A 25,114-nucleotide genomic window follows, 5' to 3' on the forward strand; every position below is an offset into this window, starting at 1 on the left:
AACTTTTCCTTAACTCCACGGTAACTAAAATAATTCCAACAATTTAAAAAGTAGTTAAAACCACGATAAAGAAAAAGAATCTATGTCATGCCCATATATTTTTATTTTGTATCTAGAAGAATTAAAGTTGTTATAAGAGTAGTTGAACTCTTAAGAAAGATGTAAACAAAATTATGATTTGAAGAGAGCTTTTCGAGGCACAGAAAGATTGCGAGTCTAATTAAATTAGAAATCCTTTTAATTTGTTCTCTTAAAAAGAACTATTTTCATAGTAAATGCATGTGAAGTATATGGTTGCATTGCACTCTTACACGCAATCCAATTCCAAACCATGTGGTCTGAATCAAAAGGTTCTCAATGGAAGAGAATATAGTTGTCAATTATTGGCTCTGCTTGAGCAACGTATGTCAGACATATATTACTTTGGCTAAAAAAACTAAAAATATAAACACTTCAAGTGTACATATATGATCATATCATGTTCCTCTCTTTACATTCTCCATTTTTTGCTAAGAACTACAAACACTCTCCGCCTAAGGCAACGGCTACATACTATTTGGGCTATACCCAAACGTTTTGGGCCTTATTGGACTCAAATCTTAGTTACCTTATTTAGCGTTCATTTCAAGTTTTGTGGTTAGACCGCACAATTTACAAATTAAACCGGGTTCTAATTAAATCCCCGAAACGCAATTAAATAAGAAAAATCTATGAACCGGTCGATCTATTTCAACTAAAATCTTGACGGCCGTCTCTAAAGCCTCCGTCTGACTTTTCAGTTCACCGTCGCTACATCGCCTCTCTGATACAACCACCATCTCTACTAATTCACTCACTCATCACTATTCGTGAGTTTAATAATTTTGTGTGAGTTAATCCTAAAGGAGTCGTCGGAAGGTTTCAAGAGCCCCCCTGATTGTATGTATGTTGAGGTAACATAAATGAAATCAATTTCCTCTGAATAATCTCATCTTCCCTCGAAAATTTTGATGAAATTTGGAACCTTTACACTGTTCAGACAGGTTCCGACCTGCAAAGGCGGGCGCTTTAAACGAGTTTTGAAGTCCGTCGGAGCTACAGTTCGAGAATTCTCAGTATCTGCAAATGCGAGTAAAGAGATTGATGATGTTCACTCACTTTTCAGATACTGCACTAATGTGCAATCAGCGAAATGCCTTCACGCACGTCTCGTTGTATCTGAAGCGATCCGAAACGTTTGTATCTCTGCTAAACTCGTTAATCACTATTGTTATCTTGGGAACGTTGCGTTGGCTAGGCACACGTTTGACCATATCGAGAACAGAGATGTTTATGCTTGGAACTCGATGATCTCTGGTTATAGCCGTGCGGGAGATTCTTCAGGGGTTATTAGGTGTTTTAGTCTGTTTATGTCGAGTTCTGGACTTGGACCTGATTACCGAACTTTCCCTTCTGTTTTGAAAGCTTGTAGGAATGTGATTGATGGGGATAAGATTCACTGCTTGGCTCTAAAGTTTGGGTTTTTGTGGGATGTCTACGTTGCTGCGTCGTTGATCCATTTGTATTGTCGGTATGGAGTGGTGGGTAATGCACGCAGGCTGTTTGATGTAATGCCTGTTCGAGATATGGGTTCTTGGAATGCTATGATTTCAGGGTATTGTCAAAGCGGGAATGCTAAAGAAGCGTTGGCTTTGTCTGATGGGTTGAGAGCTATGGATTCAGTTACTGTTGTAAGTCTTCTTTCGGCTTGCACTGAAGCTGGTGATTTTAATAGAGGAGTTACCATTCATTCATACTCGATCAAACATGGTCTGGAGTCTGAGTTGTTTGTTTCCAACAAGCTGATTGATTTGTATGCTGAGTTTGGTAGCCTTAGGGATTGTCAGAAGGTTTTTGACAGGATGATTGTGAGGGATTTGATTTCTTGGAATTCCATTATTAAGGCTTACGAGCTGAATGAGCAGCCGCTTAGAGCGATTTCTTTGTTTCAGGAGATGCGGTTAAGTAGAGTTCAACCAGATTGCCTTACTTTGATTAGTTTGGCTTCTGTACTTGCGCAGTTAGGGGACACTCGTGCTTGTGGATCTGTGTTGGGGTTCACTTTGAGGAAAGGATGGTTCTTGGAAGATGTTACCATTGGTAACGCAGTTGTTGTTATGTATGCAAAACTAGGCCTTGTAGATTTAGCGAGAGCAGTGTTTAACTGGCTCCCGAATAAAGATGTAATTTCGTGGAATACTATAATATCTGGTTATTCGCAAAATGGTTTTGCTAGTGAAGCTATGGAAATGTATAACGTAATGGAGGAAGAAGGTGGAGAGATAGTCCCTAACCAAGGGACTTGGGTGAGCGTTTTGCCTGCTTGTGCTCAGGCTGGAGCATTGCGTCAAGGTATGAAACTCCATGGTCGTCTCTTGAAGAACGGTCTTTATTTGGATGTTTTTGTTGGCACAAGCCTTGCTGATATGTATGGAAAATGTGGACGACTAGAGGATGCACTCTCTTTGTTTTATCAAATCCCCAGAGTCAACTCGGTGCCATGGAACACGCTAATAGCGTGTCATGGGTTTCACGGGCATGGGAAGAAAGCAGTGATGCTGTTTAGAGACATGCTTGATGAAGGAGTGAAACCAGATCACATTACATTTGTGACTCTGTTGTCAGCTTGTAGCCATTCTGGTCTAGTAGACGAAGGTCAATGGTGCTTTGATCTGATGCAAACAGATTATGGGATAACACCGAGCTTGAAACACTATGGTTGTATGGTAGATTTGTTTGGTAGAGCTGGTCAGTTAGAAACCGCGTTTAACTTTATAAGAAGCATGCCACTTCAGCCTGATGCATCTATTTGGGGAGCTCTTCTCAGCGCTTGTAGAGTCCATGGAAACATCGATCTGGGAAAAGTTGCATCTGAACATTTGTTTGAGGTTGATCCCGAGCATGTTGGCTATCACGTTCTATTGTCAAACATGTATGCTACTGCTGGAAAATGGGAAGGAGTTGATACAATAAGGTCCATCGCCCGAGGCAAAGGTTTGAGGAAGACACCAGGTTGGAGCTCGATGGAAGTAAACAACAAAGTAGAAGTCTTTTACACGGGAAACCAAACACATCCAATGTATGAAGAGATATACAGAGAATTAACAGCATTACACGCGAAACTGAAGATGGTTGGGTATGTCCCAGACCATAGATTTGTGTTGCAAGATGTTGAAGACGATGAAAAAGAGCATATCCTCATGAGGCATAGTGAAAGATTGGCTATTGCATTTGCACTCATCGCCACTCCCGCAAAGACAACGATTCAGATATTCAAGAATCTCAGGGTATGCGGCGATTGCCATAGCGTAACAAAGTTCATATCAAGAATCACTGAGAGAGAGATCATTGTGAGGGATTCAAATCGGTTTCATCATTTCAAGGATGGAGTCTGCTCTTGTGGTGATTATTGGTGATTTTTTTTAGAAAAACCAATGCCACTGTATTCAGTTCAAACCGGTTCCAATCCATTTTGAACCAGGTTTATATATCTCTCTGGTCAAGGAAGACTTTGGGTGGGAAAAAGATTCCAACTTTGCTTACGAAGGTTAAGTCACAACAAAGAAAGCTTCTTTATTTCGGCAATGGGCACAGCCTGTCGTAGTCAAGTGGACAGCTTGTGGTTTACTTTAGCAGAAAGTCACTCGCAAAGGACGAGACGTGTGAACGGTTTCAATCGTTGAATCCTCTCAATCTTTTGGTTCTACCAGTATAAATTATTATTGGGTTACAGAAAAGATGGCACTTTGTTTTTGTATTTTTTGTCCTTAATAAATCTATTGAGAATTATATTTTTTTTTTGTTGAAACCATGTAATCAGTCTTTTAATTAGTGTGTCGGAGGAAATAATTGCGTTTAAACACACATCAAAGTTGGTGGTAATCGTTTAATGAAACATCTAATGACTTTTATTTTTTAGGTTGTAATCGAATTTTCTTCATAAAATAAAACGACTTTTTATTGAAATAAACATGACAACTCCAAATCATTTTTATTGAATTAGTATAATTTCAACAACAACCCTAATAATTATTGATAGAGAGAATGAGAAAACATTATACTTTAATGGCCACGTTTGTTGAAGACTTAAAAAGATGTTACCAGCCGTGGACCGGATCCGGTTGACCCAAAATAGATACTTTTGTCAGAGAGACTCAGAGTCTCTGTTTCTCCGTTAAATCTCATTTTCACTTTTTGTCAGCGAGCGATGTCACTGTTTGATTCTACTATGTAAGTGAATTTTATTTGTGTAAGTGGGAGTCATACAGAATTTTTTGGTCAAGTTTCATATTTTGGTCCTCGTATTTTTCTTTCTTATGTTTGAGCACTTTACAAAAAGAAGAAACAATTCATGCAGTTCTAAATTGTACACCACCAATCTTTTACTACTAAAGTCAGTCATGGTGACCTTTTCTACTAATTCAAGTAGTAATGTAAATCTAGAAATGTTCAGAATGTGGTAATGTAATAAACGATCAAAACAATTCTATCTCTTATGTAGTAATTACAATTTAGTAGACATGATGATGACATCTAAGTAAATGTGTTTGCTTCCTTGCTGGTAAAAAAGAAAACGGTAAAGAAATCAAATTCAAATATAAAATATTAGAGGAAATCTTTCTCATTTATGAAAATTATATTCCCATTTATCAAACAAGCCATACCAATTTTAGTTAAAAATCAAAAGTTAAAAAGAAATCGGAAAACATGGTATAAAGTTTAATGGCACTTTTCAAATTTAACATTTTTATGCTAATAAATAAATTAATTAAGTGTATATATATAATAGAAGTGCTCTGCACGCGTTTCNACATCTTCTCTTTGCTTCTAAATGACTAGCCAAATTCTCTGTCTTGGGACAGTTATATTTGGTGATAGCAAATATGAGATTTACAATGTTTCAAGCATTTTGGTAGCATTTTGGTACAAAGCTTCAATAATTATCATCAGCATTTAACAGTTTATGCTTTACAGATTAATTTATACTTTTACAAGCGATGAATTAAGGATCAAGTTGGTTGCCAGAAAAAAAAAACTGTGGATCAAAGTGGGCCAAAGTTTGACCATTTTGATATGTAGGATAACTTGTTTTTTTTTTTTTTTTTTTTTTTTTTGCAATTTTCTATACGAAAAGAAGATGTTATGTAAAATTTTCTGAAAAACGAGTTATATCTTTTTTCTCAGAACGTTAAACAATTTTAAAAGGTCTGAAGTCGTTAAGAACTAGAATTGACCATGAGATAACTGGAGTCTGGAGTCATGCATGAGAGTCTCTCATTGAGAGACCCTAATTGGAGTCATGGAAGGTGCCACACCGTCAAGCTTTGTTTCCCCAATTTCGTTGTCACTCAGACACTCACTTTCTTTATTAACGTCTTGTGTAATATATTAATACGGACCAAACATGCATGGCCATTTAAATTTACACGGCAAGTAAGACAGACTACTCAAAAAAAAAAAAAAAAAAAAAAAAAAAGACAGAGATTAAACCCAAACAGAGAAGAAGAAGAAGAAGAAGAAGAAGAAAAAAACCTAGCCGCTTTGAAAATGTCGAAACGATTTGCACAACCGCCTAAACCGTTAGTAAAGCAGCATTCATGGTCGCCAGACGCGGATAGAGAAGAAGCTTGGCTGAAGAAAAAGGGAAAGCGGCCATCGGGCCGACTTGGTCGGAGTAAAAGCGTGTCGGACGAAGATCTTGAAGAGCTCAAGGGATGCATCGAGCTTGGATTCGGGTTCGAGCCGGATTCGCCTGATTTAGATCCGAGATTATCTGAAACTCTACCAGCTCTTGGTTTATATTGCGCCGTTAATAAACAGTATAGTAACAGATTGTCACGGACTTCGTCTCTTTCGTCGATCGCATCGGAAGGTGGAGTCAGCAATAATTCTAGCACGACGATCGTTGATCAAGGTATGTGTGAATTTTGAATTTTTCTAAAAATCTTTTTTTGATCTGACGGTGGAGAATTGTAAAAAAGGTGATGATCCGGAGACGATGAAGCTGAGGTTGAAGCAATGGGCTCAGGTGGTTGCTTGTTCGGTGCGACAGTTCTCCGGCGAACCAAATTGATGTTTTTCAATTATGATTAAATGAATTTACTTCTACCATTAAAATGAAATTATTATTTGCTTGTTTGTTCTGATGTGATGTACAGAGGAATGACAGTTTTTGTAATATAGATATGATTTTAGAAATTCAAATTTTAGAATCTAATGGTAACCAAAATTATAATTTTATTTCTTACTTCAATATGGTTTTTGTTTGGTTTTATCTTGTGTGTGTGTGTGTGTGTGTGGTAAGAGCCGATTAATGTGGTACTATATTATATGAATTATATGAATTGTGAATTGGTTGGAAGATTGTATATTTTCTTTCCTTTCTCAAACTATTAAAGATATGGATCAAAGGCTTCAAAGCCTTAATAGACCAAACTCTAAGCGTATGTGTATATCTTCAAGTATCACAATTCTGGCTTTCTTTTGTACCTTAACCAAAAAGGTCCGGCCGGCCGTGCATACAATTCTTCAGTTTTGATGTCATGACTTTACAATGTTGTAGTGTATATGTGGACGGTTGATTTGCTATTTCGTGAAGTTCACAAAATCGTAGCATTTGTTAGTTTGTTACTATGACTTCAGATGATACTTTGTTAAGTTTTAAAATGGAACTGCGCCATGTTGCAAATTTATTTTATTAATCAGAGATGAGTCACCTCAAGAAAAATTTAGCGTCTGTAAACATACTTCCAAGGATTCTACGATGTGGATGTCATCATGCTTTACTAGTTTAAAGTACATGCAGATTACCAACATTATACAGTATTCCCAAAACATGGTATATAAAAAAGATTAAAAGATCGCTTTTAGAACAACAACGTAACTGTTATGGTCAAGTGTTTTCAATTCTACACAATTATTTTGAGTGATTTAAGTGATAACACGAGATTGTTGCATGTTCAATTGCCGACTGAAACCGACAATACATATATAAATAGGTTTTTTCTAAATTTTAAAGTGTAAAAAAATATATCATCATAATTAATCCACAAACATGACTAGCTATTGAAGCGTTATGTACATAGTATATATGTAAAGTGAATTTGGTCAGGTTTACGTACGATTGAGTAGATGTCAAATTCTGTTAAAATTTAGATCCACAAATTAAAAAAAGGAACAAGAAGATATGGTTAGCTTTAACCTAATTATAGAACGCAGGGCTTTTCTTAAGAAAACATCTTGAAAATTGTAATAGCTATCAAGAGCTTATAAGAGCCGATTAATGTGGTACTATGTTATATGAATTGTGAATTGGTTGAAGGAAATTGTATTTTTTATATTTCTTTCTCAAACTATTAAAGATATGGATCAAAACCTTATAGACATGTGTAAGTGTAAGCATCAATGTGAGTAGCCATCGTGAGAGGTTTAGGATGTAAATTAATTATCTTTTAACTATCACGATTTTGGCTTTTCTTTTGTACCATAACCAAAAAGGTCCGGCCGTGCATACTATTATTTTTGGACTCGAGACCATAACCTGTTACATTAGTCTTTTTGGGTCGCAATTAGTTAAGCTCCTTTCCGTTGCTACTGTCGAATTTGAAACTTCTTAGTTCTTTTTGGTATATGCCAATATAGCGATACCACAAGTGTTTTCAGTTTTGATGTCATTTTACAATGTCCGTCGCGTATATGTGGACGGTTTATTTGCTATTTCGTGTAGTTCACAAAATCGTAGCAGTTGTTAGTTTGTTACTATGACTTCAGAGTTCAGACAATACTTTGTTAATGATACTGCACCATGTTGCAAATTTATTTTATTAATCAGAGATTAGTCACCTCAAGAAAAATTTAGCGTCTGTACAGTGTACACATACTTGCAAGGATTATACGATGAGGATGTCATGTTTTATTAGTTTAAAGTATATGCAGATTACCAACATCCCCCAAACATAGTATAAAAAATTAAAGATTAAAAGATCTCTTTTAGAACAACTACGTAACTGTTATGATCAAGTGTTGTTTTCAGTTCTACACAATTATCTTGAGTGATTTAAGTGAAAGCACGAGATTGTTGCATGTTCAATTGCCGACTGAAATACATGAATAGATTTTTTATTTTTTTTTAAGTGTACCAACGAAAAAAAAATATAATCATAATCCACAAACATGAGACTAGCTATTGAAGCGTTACGTACATAGTACGTAAAGTAAATTTGGTCAGGTTTACGTACGAGTGAGTAGATATCAAATTCTGTTAAACTTTAGAAAAAAAAAAGGGAACTAGAAGCATCCCTGACTAGAAGATATGGTTCGCTTTAACCTAATTATAGACCGTAGGATTTTTCTTAAGAAAATTGCAATAGCTATCAAGAGCTTATAAAGAGTTGTATACAATTGATAAGAGTACATAGGAGGATCTTAATTAAGAATGATCTCAATGGGCCGGGTAATGTACATATATATCTAAAATAAAGAATCTAGAAAGTATTAAAAGAATGCATTTGAGATGATTGATATTTCTTAATACTTAATAGGGTGATGTTTGAGTTTTGACATGGTGACCGAAAACGAGAGAATCCGCGGTAGGTGACCGTGGAGGCAATCGAATTGTTTACAAAACCTTGTAAGTTGTAAGAGTCGATCTATCTTTTAGTTTACTAGTATAGAAATTGTAAAGTTGTAGTATATTTTATACATAAACAATGCACAATCTTTATATATACAAGCAAGGATCTCAAAAAGAAGATCTCGATGGATATAAATGTACACACATCTAGCTCTAAGGTAGAATCTATATATATGACTATATAAAAAAAGATACATCCAACCAATAGCAAAGTGGTCTTACATTTAGGGATATAAAGAAGTGGTCGTAGGCATTATTAGAAAACTATTATTGTCGCGAGATATTTGTTTTTGGGCTGTAAAAAGAAAAGGGCAGATATTTTTTTTGTTTGAAAGGAACGAAGCGGCAGATATTTTTATTTCGAACCAACCACTGCCCACGTCAGCAAATGTCTCTTAGCGCTAATTTTAATTAGTTTTCTGTTTTTGTTTTGCGCATTTCTCCTATCAACCTTTTTATAAATCTAATCATATTTAAATATCTCTTGTCGCCATCTCATTATCCAAATTCAAATCATATTCAATCAAAGTTAATAAGTAGTGTATGAATAACCATTTTTATTTCGATCAGCAATCTAGAAGCATTAGAGAACTCAGGGGGTAAAAAAAATATTAGAGATGTTACAACTTACTATTTAAACGGATACCATCAGCATTGCAAAAGATGAGGCAAACAAAAAAAAAAACTCATTATTTTACCAAAGAATTAGTTTCGCATTTCTAATAATTTGTTATTTTTATATTAGTTTACATTTCTTAATTAAAAGTAGACGTTTTATTTACGATAATGAACATGGAACTAAAGAACACTTGTGACAAACCGTTTTTGACCCTTTTATATGCGAAGAAAATTAAAACAAAACGTGTTTTCTAAACTACATCTTTATATTAGTATATGTTTAGCAATTAGCATCAGACTCTTCTTGATCCAATCCTGAGCATTATATTATATAAATAAAAACATTACACAAGTACTACTCTTGACGAGTGTATTGCGTGTTGGACCAACTCATGTTGAATGAATTTGTTTCGAGAATCTCTTATGTTTTATTAGCTTACGACGAGGTCATCACCATAATCATTAGCCTCCAAATAAATTCATTGATAAAGGATGCATGTAGCACTTAAACCTTAAAAACTCTGAAATGGGAATCACATATGCTCGCTGCATATGCTATCGTAAGAATAGAGAAGCTTACACGTACGATATCCTTATCTCTAAATAAAAAAATGAGGTGATCATTCATACAACTTGTCAAAGGGTCTCGGTTGTAAAATCTTATCAGATCTCTAATTTAACTTTTAAAAATATTATAAAATAAAAAATGATATAAAGGACAAGAAAAACCAAATTAAAATTCTGACGTATTTCATCATATGGGACGAGAGAGAGAGCATCCATTCTCTATTTCTATATTAAGTTGACAAAGAAAAAAAGAAAAAAAAACAGAACCTCCTGAAAAATATCTCCGGCTGATATTTATCTTGAGATATATTTTTTATTTTATCAGCGACCCTGATGACGTGGCATAATATGACACGTGTAAAAGCGACGCCATGTGGATATTTTCTCCTTCTCTTTTTTTTTTTCCTTTTTCATCTCTCTGTTTCTATTTCTTCATTCTCATTCCCCTCTTCTCTCTCTTAAGGTCTCTTTGGCTCTTTCGTAGAAGAACCATTTTTTTTTTTTTTTTATCTTAAAGAGAGACGACGCAGATATTTTTAGTTTTCTAGGTGTTTATGAATCTGAGAGGAACGATGGATAATGATTTCAGGGTGAATATTGTTTCTTTGGAGATGGATCGAGGCGCTGCCGAGGAGGAGGCGTCTTCTGAATCTCATCAGAGCGAGTCGACTCTATCCAACTCGCTCGAGTCCGGTGTTACCGCTGATACCTCTCGTTGCGATGCTGATTCGAAACTGGTAAAAAAAAAAAACCATTACAAAATCTTCCTCTTTGCTTAGAATTGGTTGAACTTGATTCGTATATTAGAATGAAAAAAAAAAATTATATCTTTTTCTGCTTCTATGGAGATTTTTAGATATTTTCGTAATGAAATAACTCAATAAGTAAAACACACAAACCAAAAAAAAAACAAAGATATTTTTGGTTTGTTCGTATCGATTTGGAAACTAAATTTATTTATGTTAGCTTTTTTGTGTTGTTATATATGGGAAGGAAACTTCAGATCTGTTTTACACAGGTTTGTATTCTAAATGCGATTGCTTTGGGTTTCTTTTGTCCCCCCTTATTAGCACAAGATGATTTCAAATTTTTCAACAACTCTTTGGACGCCGAGGCTAATCTCTTTGCCTAATCTGATGATCTTGAGATCTATTACTAACTAACCCCCTTGTGATATGTATCAATCATAATCCATTCCCAACGGCCAATTCAAAAACTAGTAATTTATAGTTGGTGATTAGTGGTTGCAACTTGCAAGTGGTACATATCACACTTTTACTCAATGATGTAACCTTACATTGTGTGGTAAAAAGTTAAAACTTGTTTCTTTTTTTTTTTTGGTGCAGCTGAATTGTAAATACTGGTTGACTTAAAGTGTGTTGTGTGATGGTGTTTATTTTGTTGACAATTTCCACTCTTTATTCTCTTCCTGAATTCTCCCTGCGGTATATTAACATCATTGCTGTTTCTTGTTTTGCAGGATGAATGTGTTGAGTGGACGAATGAGAAACACAACTCATATCTCGATTATTTGGAGAACTCTTTTGTTAGGCAGTTGTATTCCTTCCTTGGAGGAGAGACTCAGAAGAGACTTTCTAGAACTCGTGATGTGCAGTCTAACTCTCGCAAATCTACTGATCAGGTTCGCGGATTCTCTTGCTGTTTTCTGTTATGACCTCATTTGTTTTGTAATCCTTTTGTGAAACTGACAACGTTCTTGTTTTGCAGTTTACTGTCTTACAAAATGGCTGCTGGCAAAAGGTTAACTTTGGAAAGAAACTAGCTCATTTGGAGGCGTCATCTGAGTTTCGTTCTCAGAAAAATACATTAAGAAGCAAGCCTCAAAATTCCAACGGAAACCGCACCATGGGAACTGCTGTCCAATGTCCAAGGACATGTCATGAAGAAACCAAACACTCAGGTAACATTTGCTTACCTCGTTTAGTCGAACCCCTCATGATGAGTTATATGTTTGGCATCTTCCCTTTTTGTCCTTTTCTTCTTCTTATGGTCTTGTACCCAATTAGACTATACTATGTTCATATTGTAAAATCTATTTTAGAATTAGGTGAAAACTTTTGATTAAGTCAGTCCTTAAGTTAACTCTGCATTGGCTTTTAGAAGGCTTTGGTGCAGAACATAGAGTTGATATGACTTGAGGATAATCAAAGAAGTGAAGGACATGTATATGAGATCTGGTCTGCTATCTATTTATCACCCAACCCACACATGAATGTCTTTTGCTTATAACTTGTGTGCTGGTCTCTGCCTGATGGTAAAATTATGTCACTAAACTCTGGCCTCCATTGATTTTTCTTGTATCTACAGAGGCGTCAGGTCAAAATTTCAGAGAAGAAGAAGATGAAGAAGAGGAGAAGGGAGAGGTGAGCAGAAAACGCGAAAGAGAAGCAAACAACGATGATAGTTCATTGAAGGAGGATCAGGTAAATATAGATAAAAATCACATACCAAACAACATCACTTGTGTTGGTGAAGTTTTGCTAAAGAAGCTGCTACATATTCTCAGGTTGTGCCGGTAAGGATGGTGAAGCCCAGAATGTGAAAGCTTTAGGAAGTGTAGATGAATTACTATGAATAGAGATAAAGAATAGAAAGTGTGGGTGACGAATGTGGAGAGGGTTTTGTTTGTTGTATAGAGTGAGGCTAAAGAGAGCCTTATAAAGGGATCTAATGGGATGGAAATAGCATTGGTTTTTTGTCTCTTAAATTTTGTCTATGTTAACTAGGAAATATTTGATAGTATTAGTATGNCTTTTTTTTTTTCTCTTTTTTTTTTTTTTTTTTTTTTTTTTTTTTTCATATATCATATATACTTTACACCTTCTAGACCATTGTTTTTTTTTTTTCAAAATGAAATTTATAAATTCTTTTAGTCGTAATTGATTCCTTTCCCATCTTACTGTCAAGGTAAATTTACCTTAGAAACATGTACACAAGTACAGAACGTATGTCTNCACGGGAAACTGGCATGGCCCGCACGTGTGTAGCTACACCGGTGTGGTTTGTGCGCCAGCTCTTGATGATTCTGAGGTCACGGTTGTAGCTGGTGTTGACCTCAACGGTGCTGATATCGCAGGGCATTTGCCTGCTGAGCTTGGTTTANATTATACTGCATAGTAATGCGATTTTTTATTTGGATGGCGTTTTATGCGTTAAGTTATTGACATGTATAGCAATTTAGCCATTCATATTAGCGGAAGTGCAAAATTTTAACCCTTCAGTGAAGTTTGCAAGGATCATGGACTAGACAAGGACGACGTGGCTAATCGATGAGATTGCAAGTATAGGAAATGAAAAAGTTTGATACTTTTGTTTTCACATCATTCTTAGAAAAGGATTTTTAATTAAGACATTTTGGGTCATTCTAGGGGATTTGAAATGTTTAGACTAAAGAAGAAACTGCTTATCAGAGAAAGCCGAAGGAGCTCTTGTGAAGAAACAATGAAATTACCATTGTTTGTGTCTTGATCCCTTGGATTTGCATATAAACATCGTTCGTAATCCCTCAGGGGAGGTATCTTGCAGCACACGTGAACTGGTGAGAGACAAATAGGGTTTGTGTCATTGCGTGATGTTCGGTAATGAATCAACTACCTCTCGTTTTTTTGAAGGATGTGTCCTATAATAGTGACCGGTTTTGATTTAGAGAGTCTGCTTTAGCTTTTTTACTTGTTTCTTTTAACCACCAGTTCTATTATTGATAATATGTCCTCCGGATCTGAAGCAAAATCCTTAAAATCAAGAGTTGGCCTAATTATAGAAAAAGTATGTTAAGGGAAACCGTTGGTGATTGCAAAATGAAAAACCGTTAGCTTATCAATATAATACAGCTTTGTGTCCTCCCCGAACCCTCTCATGCCCTTCTATAAGCAGCCTTGGGCCTTTTCCAAGGTTTTTGTTTTAGCCATGGCTAAACCTCCGTCCTTTGGCTGCTGCTTCTTCCTCTTATTCTTCTCCTTCTTATCTTCTTCCTTTGTCTCATTTGCCTTAACCGATACAGAAGCTGCCTTCATTGTGCAGCGACAGCTCTTAACGTTACCAGAGAATGGCGAACTTCCTGATGACATTGAATACGAGGTTGATCTCAAGGCTACATTTGCCAACACAAGGCTCAAGAAAGCTTATATAGCTCTTCAGGCTTGGAAAAAGGCAATATATTCAGACCCGTTTAACACCACGGGAAACTGGCATGGCCCGCACGTGTGTAGCTACACCGGTGTGGTTTGTGCGCCAGCTCTTGATGATTCTGAGGTCACGGTTGTAGCTGGTGTTGACCTCAACGGTGCTGATATCGCAGGGCATTTGCCTGCTGAGCTTGGTTTGATGACGGATGTTGCTATGTTCCATTTGAATTCAAACCGGTTTTGCGGGATTATACCTAAAAGCTTTGAGAAGTTGAAGCTAATGCACGAATTCGATGTCAGTAACAACCGTTTCGTTGGAACTTTCCCTGACGTTGTCCTCTCTTGGCCTGAAGTCAAATACTTCGACCTTAGGTTCAACGATTTCGAAGGTCAAGTCCCTCCTGAGCTTTTCAAGAAGCAACTTGACGCCATTTTCTTGAACAACAATAGATTCACCTCGGTGATTCCTGAATCTCTAGGGGAATCTCCGGCCTCGGTTGTGACTTTTGCTAACAACAAATTCACTGGTTGTATCCCTAAGAGTATCGGAAATATGAAGAATCTCAACGAGATTGTCTTTATGGACAATGGTTTGGGAGGTTGTTTCCCGTCCGAAATCGGCAACTTATCGAATGTGACAGTTTTCGATGCAAGCAAGAACTCGTTCATAGGTCGTCTCCCGACTAGCTTTGTCGGGTTGACCGGTGTGGAGGAATTTGATATCTCCGGGAACAAACTCACAGGACTTGTACCGGATAACATTTGCAAGTTGCCTAATTTGGTGAACTTCACTTACTCGTACAATTACTTCAATGGACAAGGAGGTTCGTGTGTTCCAGGTGATGCTCGCAAGGAAATTGCATTGGACGACATACGTAATTGCTTGCCTGCTCGACCTTACCAACGATCTTCCCAGGAATGTGCGGTCGTGATCAACCGCCCAGTTGATTGTAGCAAGGACAAGTGCGCTGGTGGCGGAGGTGATGGCTCTTCAACTCCATCGGAACCATCGCCGGTTCCAACTACGCCGGTTCACAAACCATCACCGGTTTACAAACCAGCGCCAGTTCCAACTACGCCGGTTCACAAACCATCACCGGTTTACAAACCAGCGCCAGTTCCAACTACGCCGGTTCATAAACCATCCCCGGTTCCAACTACGCCGGTTCACAAACCATCACCGGTTTACAAACCAGCGCCAGTTCCAACTACGCCGGTTCACAAACCATCGCCAGTTCCAACTACGCCGGTTCACAAACCATCGCCAGTTCCAACTCCGGCAGTTCCATCTCGGCCGGTTCAAAAACCACAACCGCCAAAAGAGTCACCGCAACCGGATGATCCTTATGATCAATCTCCAGTGACGAAAAGGCGCAGCCCTCCTCCACCTCCATCACACCCTCCGGTGGTTCATTTTCCGCCTCCGGCTCCGGTCAACTCTCCACCACCACCAGTGTACTCACCTCCGCCTCCGGCTCCTGTACATTCTCCGCCACCACCGGTACACTCGCCACCACCGCCGGTGCACTCTCCGCCACCACCGGTTCACTCTCCGCCACCGCCTGTTCACTCTCCACCACCGCCGGTGTACTCGCCACCTCCGCCGCCTGTCTACTCTCCCCCACCTCCACCGGTGTATTCGCCACCGCCGCCACCTGTCTACTCTCCCCCACCTCCCGTCTTTTCTCCACCGCCGCCAATCTACTCCCCGCCGCCACCACCGGTACATTCGCCACCGCCACCACCCCCTCCGGTTAACTCGCCACCGCCACCGGTTCACTCCCCGCCGCCACCAGCACCTGTTAACTCACCGCCGCCACCGGTCTTGTCTCCTCCAGCTAACCCGCCAAAGGCCAGTCCACCACAACAGACACCAGTCAAACCGTCGCCATCGCCAGTCCAACCTTCACCAACACCAACGGTCTTTTCTCCACCGCCGTCACAATCTCCGCCGAAGATCAACTCCCCAGCGGCTCAAGCACCAGCTCCAAGTGATGATGAATTCACCATACCAACGTTCATCGGCCACCAATACGCATCCCCACCGCCGCCAATGTTCCCAGGCTACTAATATCAGTCGGAAGAGAAAAGAAGAAGAAGAAGTCTATATCGTCTTTGGACTATTGGTAAAAAACAGAAATATTTGAGGAAGAAGAAGAGAAACGGTGAAAAAGTAATGACATATCAAAAAAACAAAATGAAGAAGTAAAAAAAAAAGAAAGAAGGGTAATGTAAAAAACAGAGTTGTTGTTGTTACAACAGGTCTCATATATTTATATTTTGTACATTACAACTTCTTATGGTCGATTAAACTTCTAAGCAAAACGAGTTTGTTTTCACACTCTTCTCTTCTTCTAAGTTTCTATCTAATAGTTTATCATTTTAGTAACTCTTTTTACCTATGAATCAACTTTGGAACAAACCAAACTAGATGTAGCAAGATCGATTATTCTTAACAACTGATTAATTAAAAGTCTCAGCGTCGAGTTATTATATAAGGTAATCGCAAAAAAAAAAAAAAAAAAGTGAAAAACAATAAGAGAACTCTCGTAGTGAAAATTGACAACTTGTTATTATTGGGCCTAAGGCTGGGCTTATTTCTCTTACAAACCCACCCATTTTTAGAAAACAACTTTTCGTAGCCCTATTTATTGGATTCGACAAAACAAAGAAGAAGAATGGAGAGATCTTTTTTGTCTTTACGTCAATGACTCTCAAACTGTATCTGCCTCAATTCTCGTCCATGTTCAGTTTGTATCATTAATTGTTTCCGTGAACATCCATCTTCTTTTGGAATTGCAGATATTGTATGATCTGTACGTATTTAATTATTTTATTTTTAACAGAATATTTTTAATTAAAACCAAAAAAGGGGCTAGATTATTTCTACATAATAGTTTATAATAAGATCCTTTTAATACGTACTGACATTATATTTTGACCTACTCTGTTAAGGGAATCTGATTCGCAACACCTAATCCAATGTCTTAAATCTTAATTGCAACGTTTATTCTCTGGAAATATGAACACACAAAAAATACTATTTTAAATGATAAAGACATCACTGTTTTTGTAGTATTATTATCAGCCAACTAACTCATTAATGTGAGATGCTGTTGTGTTACGTTACTTTCGTCTTAATATATCTATTCATGTATTTGGCAATGAGCGTGCACAATTTTGTAATGGTTAATTATATATGGAAACTTTATTTTCGGATTGCTTTCGGTAGAAACTTGAACTACGCAGTCTGATCTGTTATATGGTATGTATGTTTATAATGTTCCGACTGCTTTTGTTTTTTTGGGTTTCAGGTCTCTCTCTAGGATGAGGATCGATGAATATATACGTAGTACAGTAGCTTCGAAGGCATAGGCTCGACCAACAAAGCTAGCTAGTTCTCAAGCACTAAAACCATTATATTTGGTCGGAGTTCAAAATATATATTTTGTAACATAATCATCAAATGTGGTATGTATAAAATAAATATGCCAATCTGATCCGATAGTAAATAATGCAAGTGTAGAATGTTGGTTTGATCTGGGTTTAATCAGAAGGTTTCGGTTAAGGAGCGGGATTAAATGAACCAGATATTGTGTTCGGTTTGGAGCAATTGGAGTTGGTTATTGTGTTTACTAAAACGGAAGCGTTTTAATGGTGGAAGCTCGAAGGTTAAGTTGTAGAGCTAAAACAAGTCAACACCCATGTGACTGAGTTCGACGGATCATGTGCGACTCAAGTCGGTTGAGTCAGTTAGAGAAGCTAACGCCAAGTCGGTTAGAGGAGGCGAGTATGTAAGCTTTTCTGTTTTAATTCATTAGGTGGTGTGAGAAAAACAAGAGAGGTTTCTGGGATTCTAGGGTTCTTATTTTCTCGGGAAAACTTTACTTTCTTGTTGAGGGTGAGAGACGCTTGTAATCTGAAAACACAATTGATCTTAGTGGATTCCGAGCTGAGATCTCGGCCAGACGTAGGGTTTGCGGATTGCAACCTGAACTGGATAAATCGCGTTGTGTTCTTTTCGTTTACGTTTTTCATATTCTTTCATTGCGACTTGTGAGTGATTCGGAGTGTTCATAAACGATTCATCACAAGTTCTTAGTTGATCACAAGTTACAGACTCTACAAGTGGTATCAGAGCTACACGATTACGAAGGCTCAAGTTGTTAGGTTTCATCGATTCGAGTTCGCGATGTCTTCATCAAGAATCGAGCTGGAGAAGTTCAACGGTATGATCGACTACAATCTATGGAAGGAGAAGATCCTAGCTCATCTAGAGATCATCGGTTTAATGGGAGCTCTTCAGATCCAAGAATCTTCGTTGAAGAAGGGATCCGATTCGGTTAAGGCTGAGGATCCAAAAGGGAAGGGATCGGAGGAATCTGGGACAGAGATATCAGTTGAGGAGGATCTAGCCATGGCGGAAAAGCAAAGAAAGGTCCGTAGTACTATCATCCTAAACGTGAGTGATGAGGTTCTGAGGAATATCATCAAGGAATATACAACAGTTGGTATGTTCAAGGTTCTTGATTCGTTGTACATGTCACAATCACTACCTAACATGATTTATCTCAAGCAGAGGCTCTATGGGTACAAGATGAATGACTCTTTGACTATTGAAAGCAACATCGATGAGTTCTTGCGGATAATAATGGATTTGAGTAACGTCAGAGTGGATATTTCAGATGAGGATCAGGCTATCCTGCTCTTAATGTCTTTGCAAAAGTAGTTTGATCAGCTGCGAGATACGCTAAGATACGGTAAATCAACTCTGTCACTCGAAGAGGTAATCAGTGCTATCCATTCAAAGCAATTGGAGCTGGGAGCAGCTGGTAAAGGTAGAAAGACTCAAGGTGAAGGACTTTACTCTAGCTCGGATAACAGGGGAAGATTTGTGACCAGAGAAGGATCATAGGGAAAGTCTAGAGGAAGGTCAAGATCGAAGTCAAAAGACAAGAAGAAACGTACGTGTTGGGTGTGTGGCAGTGAAGGTCACTTCAAGAAGGATTGTCCAAAGAAAGGACAAGCGAAGGTTAATCAGGATAAAGGAGAGTCCGCAGCAGTTAGTGGGACTGAGTTTGTGGAATCATTGATGGTCTCAGAGGCTAATCTAACTGAGAATGCTAATTTCAGTGAGATCTGGATATTAGATACAGGCTGCATGTTTCACATGACATCGAGGAAGGATTGGTTCATTGAGCTAAGAGAGTTTGATGCAAGGTCTGTCAGGATGGCAAATGAAAGTCTGCGAGAGGTTAAAGGCATTTGAAGCATAAAGATCAAGACTTCAAATGGCAGGATTGTGTGGATAAAAGATGTTAGATACATTCCTGGGTTCTCGAGAAACTTGTTGTCACTGGGGACGTTTGAGGCTCAAGGGTGTTCTTTCGGCTCAGAGAATGGAGTTATGAAGGTAAGCAAAGGTTGCAGGACAATGTTGAAAGGTAATAGACATGGGTCGCTCTACTTCTTGCAAGGACGCACCTATGTTGGAGAGGTAAACTCAGTGGTACAAACGGATCAAACAAGTTTGTGGCATAGCAGGCTCGGGCATATTGGTCAGAAAGGATTAGATACGTTAGTCAGAAAAGGTTATCTTGAAAAAGAGAAGGTGTCGAGTCTAATGGAGGGTAATGGTCGAAAAACAATTAGAACTTAAAGTCAAGAAGTTGAGGACAGACAACGGGTTGGAATTCTACAACAGGGAATTTGATGGCTACTGTCTAGAGAATGGGATTGTTATGGACAGGACTATCGCGCACACTCCTCAACAAAATGGAGTTGTTGAGCGGATGAACCGGACGATACTTGAGAAGGTCATGAGTATGCTAAGCGAATCAGGGTTGTCTAAGATGTTTTGGGCTGAAGCCGTAAACACGGCAATGCATCTTATCAACAAGTCTCCATGTTCCGCAATTGAGTTTCAAGTTCCAGAGGAGATGTGGTCAAAGACGGTTCCCAGTCACTTGAGGACTTTCGACTGCATTTGTTATTATCATACAGATGATGGGAAGCTGCAACCGAGAGCTAAAAAGGGGGTATTTGTTGGTTACCCATCAGGGGTTAAGGGTTACAAGGTCTGGTCGCTGGATGATAAAAAATGTATTATTAGCAGAAACATGACATTCAATGAGAGTGAGTCTTATAAGAACTTACCCCAAGCTACAGAAAGTGAGAGAATCTCACTGGATACGTTTGTTGATTTTGAGTCTGGCATCACTGTAGAGAAGGGTATAAGTTCAGGTGGAGAGACTCAGAGTTCTACGGTTGATCTGCAGGATAGTTCATAGTCAGAAACTGAATCAGGTGATACGGGGTTAGAAAACTATCAGCTTGCTCGTGATAGAGAAAGAAGACTCATAAGGCGTCCATCAAAGTATGAAGAAGGCAACTATACTGAGCTAGTGTTGTTTGTATCAGAAGATGGCGAGGAGATAGAACCGTCAGACTATAGTGCAGCTATCAGAGATTCGTGTAAGGATGGGTGGAAGGGTGGCATGGACGAAGAAATTGATTCATTGCACTAGAATGTGACTTGGATTCTGGTTCAAGGACCGAAGAACATAAGGATGATAGGCTGAAAATGGATTTACAAGAGGAAAACAGGTATACCAGGAGTGGAGGGGCCTAGATTTAAAGTCAGGTTAGTGGCAAAAGGCTACTCTCAAAAGGAGGGAGTAGACTACAATGAGATTTTCTTTCCGGTGGTAAGACATGTATCTATTAGGTACTTAATGTCGATAGTTGTTCAAGAAGACTTAGAGTTGGAGCAGCTGGATATGAAAACAGCTTTCTTATATGGAGAGCTGGATGAGGAGATCTACATGACTCAACCAGAAGGTTATGTAGAAGAAGGAAAGGAGGACATGGTTTGTCTCCTAAAGAAGTCCTTGTATGGACTGAAACAGAGTCCGAGACAGTGGAATCAGAAGTTCAATGCATTTATGCTGGAGATTGGTTTTAAAAGGAGTATTCACGACAGTTGTGTGTACGTGAAGCAGTACTCAGGTGTGTACATCTACTTACTCTTGTATGTAGATGACATGTTGGTAGCTTGCAAGGACATGAAGATGATTGACATTCTGAAGAGTCAGCTAAGTTCCAGGTTTGATATGAAAGATTTAGGAGCTGCAAGGAAGATATTGGGTATTGATATCTACAGGGACAGAAAGAAGGGAATATTAAAGCTTTTTCAAGAGAGTTATTTGGAGAAGGTCCTGGAGAAGTTCAAGATGCATGAAGCGAAGGGAGTTCAAACTCCACTCGGGAATCAACTCAAGCTTCTTCCTGCAAGCGATGCTCAAATCCAGAAGGATGCAGAGTTTATGAGGTCAGTTCCTTACTCTAGTGCTGTGGGAAGTTTGATGTATGGCATGATAGGAACGAGACCGGATTTGGCATATCCAGTAGGTGTAGTGGGTAGGTTCATAATTAATCCGGTGAAAGTTCATTGGGAAGCAGTGAAGTGGGTGCTTAAGTATGTTAGGGAATCTACAAAGATGAGTTTGGCGTACAAGAGGTCGAATGATTTCAAGATTAGTGGGTTTTGTGATGCTGATTACGGTGGAGACTTAGAACGAAGGAGGTCCACTAGTGGTTATGCATTCTTATCTGGTGGGAATGTGATTAGTTGGAGGTCGTCGCTGCAGAAGGTGGTGGCAATGTCGTCAACTGAATCAGAGTATATGGCGTTAACCGAGGCAGCCAAAGAAGCTGTTTGGCTGAGGGGTTTAAGTGAAGAGTTTGGGTATCCTCAAGAGTCTGTGGAGGTATTCAGTGACTCTCAAAGTGCTATTGCACTGGCCAAGAATAATGTGTTTCATGAAAGAATGAAGCACATGGCCACAAAGATGAGTTTTGTTCGAGACTTGCTCGATAATGGTGAATTACAGGTTACTAAGGTGCACAAGAGTGAGAACCCTGCGGATATATTCACGAAGGTATTGCCAGTCAATAAGTTCAAGGGATTGTTGGACTTATTGGGTGTTTGAGAGGCGTAAGTCTGAAGCAGGTACCGAGATGTAGGAGTCACTAAGGTCGGAGAAGCAGATCGAACCAAGGTGGAGAGTGTAGAATGTTGGTTTGATCTGGGTTTAATCAGAAGGTTCCGGTTAAGGAGCGGGATTAAATGAACCAGATATTGTGTCCGGTTTGGAGCAATTGGAGTTGGTTATTGTGTTTACTTAAACGGAAGCATTTCAATGGTGGAAGCTCGAAGGTTAAGTTGCAGAGCTAAAACAAGTCAATACCCATGTAAATGAGTTCGACGGATCATGTGCGACTCAAGTCGGTTGAGTCAGTTAGAGAAGCTAACGCCAAGTCGGTTAGAGGAGGCGAGTGTATAAGCTTTTCTGTTTTGATTCATTAGGTGGTGTGAGAAAAAAAAAAGAGAGGTTTTTGGGATTCTAGGATTCTTATTTTTTCGGGAAAACTTTACTTTCTTGTTGAGGGTGAAAGACGTTTGTAATCTGAAAACACAATTGATCTTAGTGGATTCCGAGCTGAGATCTCGGCCAGACGTAGAGTTTGCAGATTACAACCTGAACTGGATAAATCGCGTTGTGTTCTTTTCGTTTACGTTTTTCACATTCATTCATTGTGACTTGTGAGTGATTCGGAGTGTTCATAAACGATTCATCACAAGTTCTTAGTCGATCGCAAGTTACAAGACTCTACAGCAAGCATAGTCAACTCATCGTAAGCCACAACTCGTTTTCAAATGGTCCGGTATCAACGAAATTTTATAATATTTTTCGCAGCAAAAAAAAATTAACGTAAGTTGAGAAAGACCACACAGTTGCATTAAGTTTTAAGTTAACAACAACTACTCTCGTCCAACTTTTAATAATTGAGTTTGTTCCCACCGGATTAGCTTTTGGTATTTAATTAACGTTTGAAAGACGAAACTGTTAACTCTCTAACCAGAACTGTCAAATTATAATACCGAATCTTAATAATACCACATTTTCCAATTGAGAATATATATATATATATATATATGTATATAAAATACATTTTCCATTTTACCGAAACTACAGCTTCGATTACTCGGACTTTTCATTGGGTTGGATATCAAATTAGATACATGTGTTATATATAGCGTAAATATTAGTTCTACTGATGTAATAGAAAAAATATTCTCTGTAAAAAAACTTTCAATCATGAAGATTGCGAGTTTGAACTTGGGAGGTGAAAAAGAGGTATGAACCAATAATTACAACCGTCATCATCTGCAACATGATCAAGACGCATCGTGGTAGACTCTAGATCTTAACCCAAATCCAATTCATCGGCTGTTGCTATCTTTGGCGTCACCTCACACCTGACACTACACATGATGGTTTTTTGGTGATATATAAACCTACCTACATCGCATTGGGGGTCAAAATCTTTCAACCTTAAAACATAATTTGTATTTACGTTGTATTATACGTAAAACTCCTTACTGTGAAAAGTTTAATAATCCATCATAAAAATTACAATTGAACCCCTCAAAAAACGTATTTTATTCATCAGTTTTCGTTATAAACTATACTGCAAGTTATTAATTAATTTACATCTAATGCTAACAATGACCAATGGTATGATTTTATTGCATCAATAATATCCTAATATATATAATTTTTTTTTTTATGTTTTTCTTAATAATGTAATATGGTAAAGATTAAAGAAATAGATATAGATCTATTTTCGTGATATTCAATGAACTTGGACGTATATGCACTAATCAATTTTTTGTTTGGACAAATTAAACATGCACTAAACATATATATACATATCTTCTCACGGTGAAAGGGATTTATATATACCCGTTTTTTTTTCTTTTTTTTTGTTCAAAGAAATGTAAATACGAAAAACAAAATAGTTAATGATAATGGCCGAAGTATACAAATTACAAAAAAAAATTATATTTTAAGTAAACGAACTAAACATTTAAACATGTCTGTATATTCCTTAATTATATATGTAAGAAACATCTTTTGAAATTGTGGAGCTTTGAAGGAGATATTTTTGTGAATTATTTCCAAGACAAGACAATTGCACAAATGCCTAGTTAGTTACTACTGATCATTACGGGGAATGGGATAGTATACATTAACCGATTTAACGAACCATGTTCAGTTATCTACAGTTTTATTTCTTCTTCTTTCCAAATATAAGAAAAAGTCCAGGTTCAAACCCTAGAACACCAAGGCATCTCCCAAGACTAATCAAGATTATCATAATAATTAATTGAATATAACTTGCCGTGAAGTACATAAGGAAGAAACATATGTAAACATTAACAACTTTTTTGATTGAACCTGGACTTAGCTTAGGGGGCAAATTGTTTCCGCTGCACGTCTTATAGTCTTCAACCAAATTGCGTGTATTACTTGTTTATTGTTTTTTATGTTTATCCTGCAAATTGTTTGCTTACACGATATTAATCCAGAAAAAAAAAAGAGTTCAATAGAAAGCTGCAAATCTGATTTTTACAAAGAAGAATCAACAAGAGTAACACCTAATTATATATCTACAACAAAAAAAAAAAAAGGTAATAAAGAAGAAGAAAAAGAGAAAGAAGCAGAATATAAAATTTCATGTTTCTTAATTTTCAAGGGAAAAATCCAAAGAGGAATGGAGAAGGGTGAGAAGCGGGATAAGGGAGGAGGCCATGGCGGATGAGACGCGGAGGTTGAGGAGCACGGTGGTGGTTGAGGTTTTGCCGCATAACAATTTGGACGGCTTCGGCCACCACCACCACGAACTCCATACCTATCTTCATTAGCTCTATACACAGCTCTATCCTTTTTATCACCATTTTTGTTTCTCTGTTTCTTTTTTTTCTTCTTTAGAAATCTTTCTTTTCTTTACAACTCTCTCACTTCATCTTTCTTTCTATTTATTTATATCTATAATCTTCAGATGACGTCCCCACTCCAAATGATATTATTTTATATATAATTTTTTTTTGGTTTTGTTTTGTTATGATAGAGACTAACAAAAAATAGGAACAATCATTTTGAAATTTTATCCGCATGACAAATTTAAAGTTGCCATATATTATTATTATATTATATATAACATATCATATATAAATATATATATATATATTCTATTGAATTTTGTAAGTTTTTAAGATGAATATTTG

At 37.8% G+C, this 25,114-nt stretch overlaps 5 protein-coding genes across 5 annotated transcripts; 4 read left to right on the top strand and 1 right to left on the bottom strand.

The window, feature by feature from the left end:
• On the top strand, positions 747 to 3,816 carry LOC104721410 (pentatricopeptide repeat-containing protein At4g33990). Its single transcript, XM_010439383.2, has 2 exons — positions 747 to 932; positions 1,019 to 3,816. The coding sequence occupies exons 1-2, from the start codon at positions 925 to 927 to the stop codon at positions 3,432 to 3,434; spliced, it is 2,424 nt and encodes an 807-aa protein (XP_010437685.1). The 5' UTR covers positions 747 to 924; the 3' UTR covers positions 3,435 to 3,816.
• LOC104721411 lies at positions 5,484 to 6,265 on the top strand. Its single transcript, XM_010439384.2, has 2 exons — positions 5,484 to 5,932; positions 6,000 to 6,265. Exons 1-2 carry the CDS (start codon positions 5,566 to 5,568, stop codon positions 6,089 to 6,091), a joined length of 459 nt encoding a protein of 152 aa, XP_010437686.1. The 5' UTR covers positions 5,484 to 5,565; the 3' UTR covers positions 6,092 to 6,265.
• On the top strand, positions 10,230 to 12,551 carry LOC104721413. Its single transcript, XM_010439385.2, has 5 exons — positions 10,230 to 10,572; positions 11,316 to 11,477; positions 11,564 to 11,756; positions 12,164 to 12,279; positions 12,363 to 12,551. The coding sequence occupies exons 1-5, from the start codon at positions 10,390 to 10,392 to the stop codon at positions 12,396 to 12,398; spliced, it is 690 nt and encodes a 229-aa protein (XP_010437687.1). The 5' UTR covers positions 10,230 to 10,389; the 3' UTR covers positions 12,399 to 12,551.
• LOC104721414 (pollen-specific leucine-rich repeat extensin-like protein 4) lies at positions 13,574 to 16,185 on the top strand. The gene has a single exon (XM_010439386.2). It carries the CDS (start codon positions 13,712 to 13,714, stop codon positions 16,049 to 16,051), a length of 2,340 nt encoding a protein of 779 aa, XP_010437688.1. The 5' UTR covers positions 13,574 to 13,711; the 3' UTR covers positions 16,052 to 16,185.
• Positions 24,098 to 24,981, bottom strand: LOC109127615. Its single transcript, XM_019232614.1, has one exon. The coding sequence runs from the start codon at positions 24,782 to 24,784 to the stop codon at positions 24,578 to 24,580; it is 207 nt and encodes a 68-aa protein (XP_019088159.1). The 5' UTR covers positions 24,785 to 24,981; the 3' UTR covers positions 24,098 to 24,577.

Source organism: Camelina sativa, chromosome 11 (assembly GCF_000633955.1).
Source record: "Camelina sativa cultivar DH55 chromosome 11, Cs, whole genome shotgun sequence".
Classification (NCBI taxonomy): domain Eukaryota; kingdom Viridiplantae; phylum Streptophyta; class Magnoliopsida; order Brassicales; family Brassicaceae; genus Camelina; species Camelina sativa.

Coding starts and splice junctions, on each gene's coding strand:
- LOC104721411 (XM_010439384.2), top strand. CDS start 5,566: ATGTCGAAACGATTTGCACAACCGCCTAAACCGTTAGTAAAGCAGCAT. Junction 5,933..5,999: donor CACGACGATCGTTGATCAAG/GTATGTGTGAAT, acceptor ATTGTAAAAAAG/GTGATGATCCGGAGACGATG.
- LOC104721413 (XM_010439385.2), top strand. CDS start 10,390: ATGAATCTGAGAGGAACGATGGATAATGATTTCAGGGTGAATATTGTT. Junction 11,757..12,163: donor TGAAGAAACCAAACACTCAG/GTAACATTTGCT, acceptor TTGTATCTACAG/AGGCGTCAGGTCAAAATTTC. Junction 12,280..12,362: donor GTTCATTGAAGGAGGATCAG/GTAAATATAGAT, acceptor ACATATTCTCAG/GTTGTGCCGGTAAGGATGGT.
- LOC104721414 (XM_010439386.2), top strand. CDS start 13,712: ATGCCCTTCTATAAGCAGCCTTGGGCCTTTTCCAAGGTTTTTGTTTTA.
- LOC109127615 (XM_019232614.1), bottom strand. CDS start 24,784: ATGGTGATAAAAAGGATAGAGCTGTGTATAGAGCTAATGAAGATAGGT.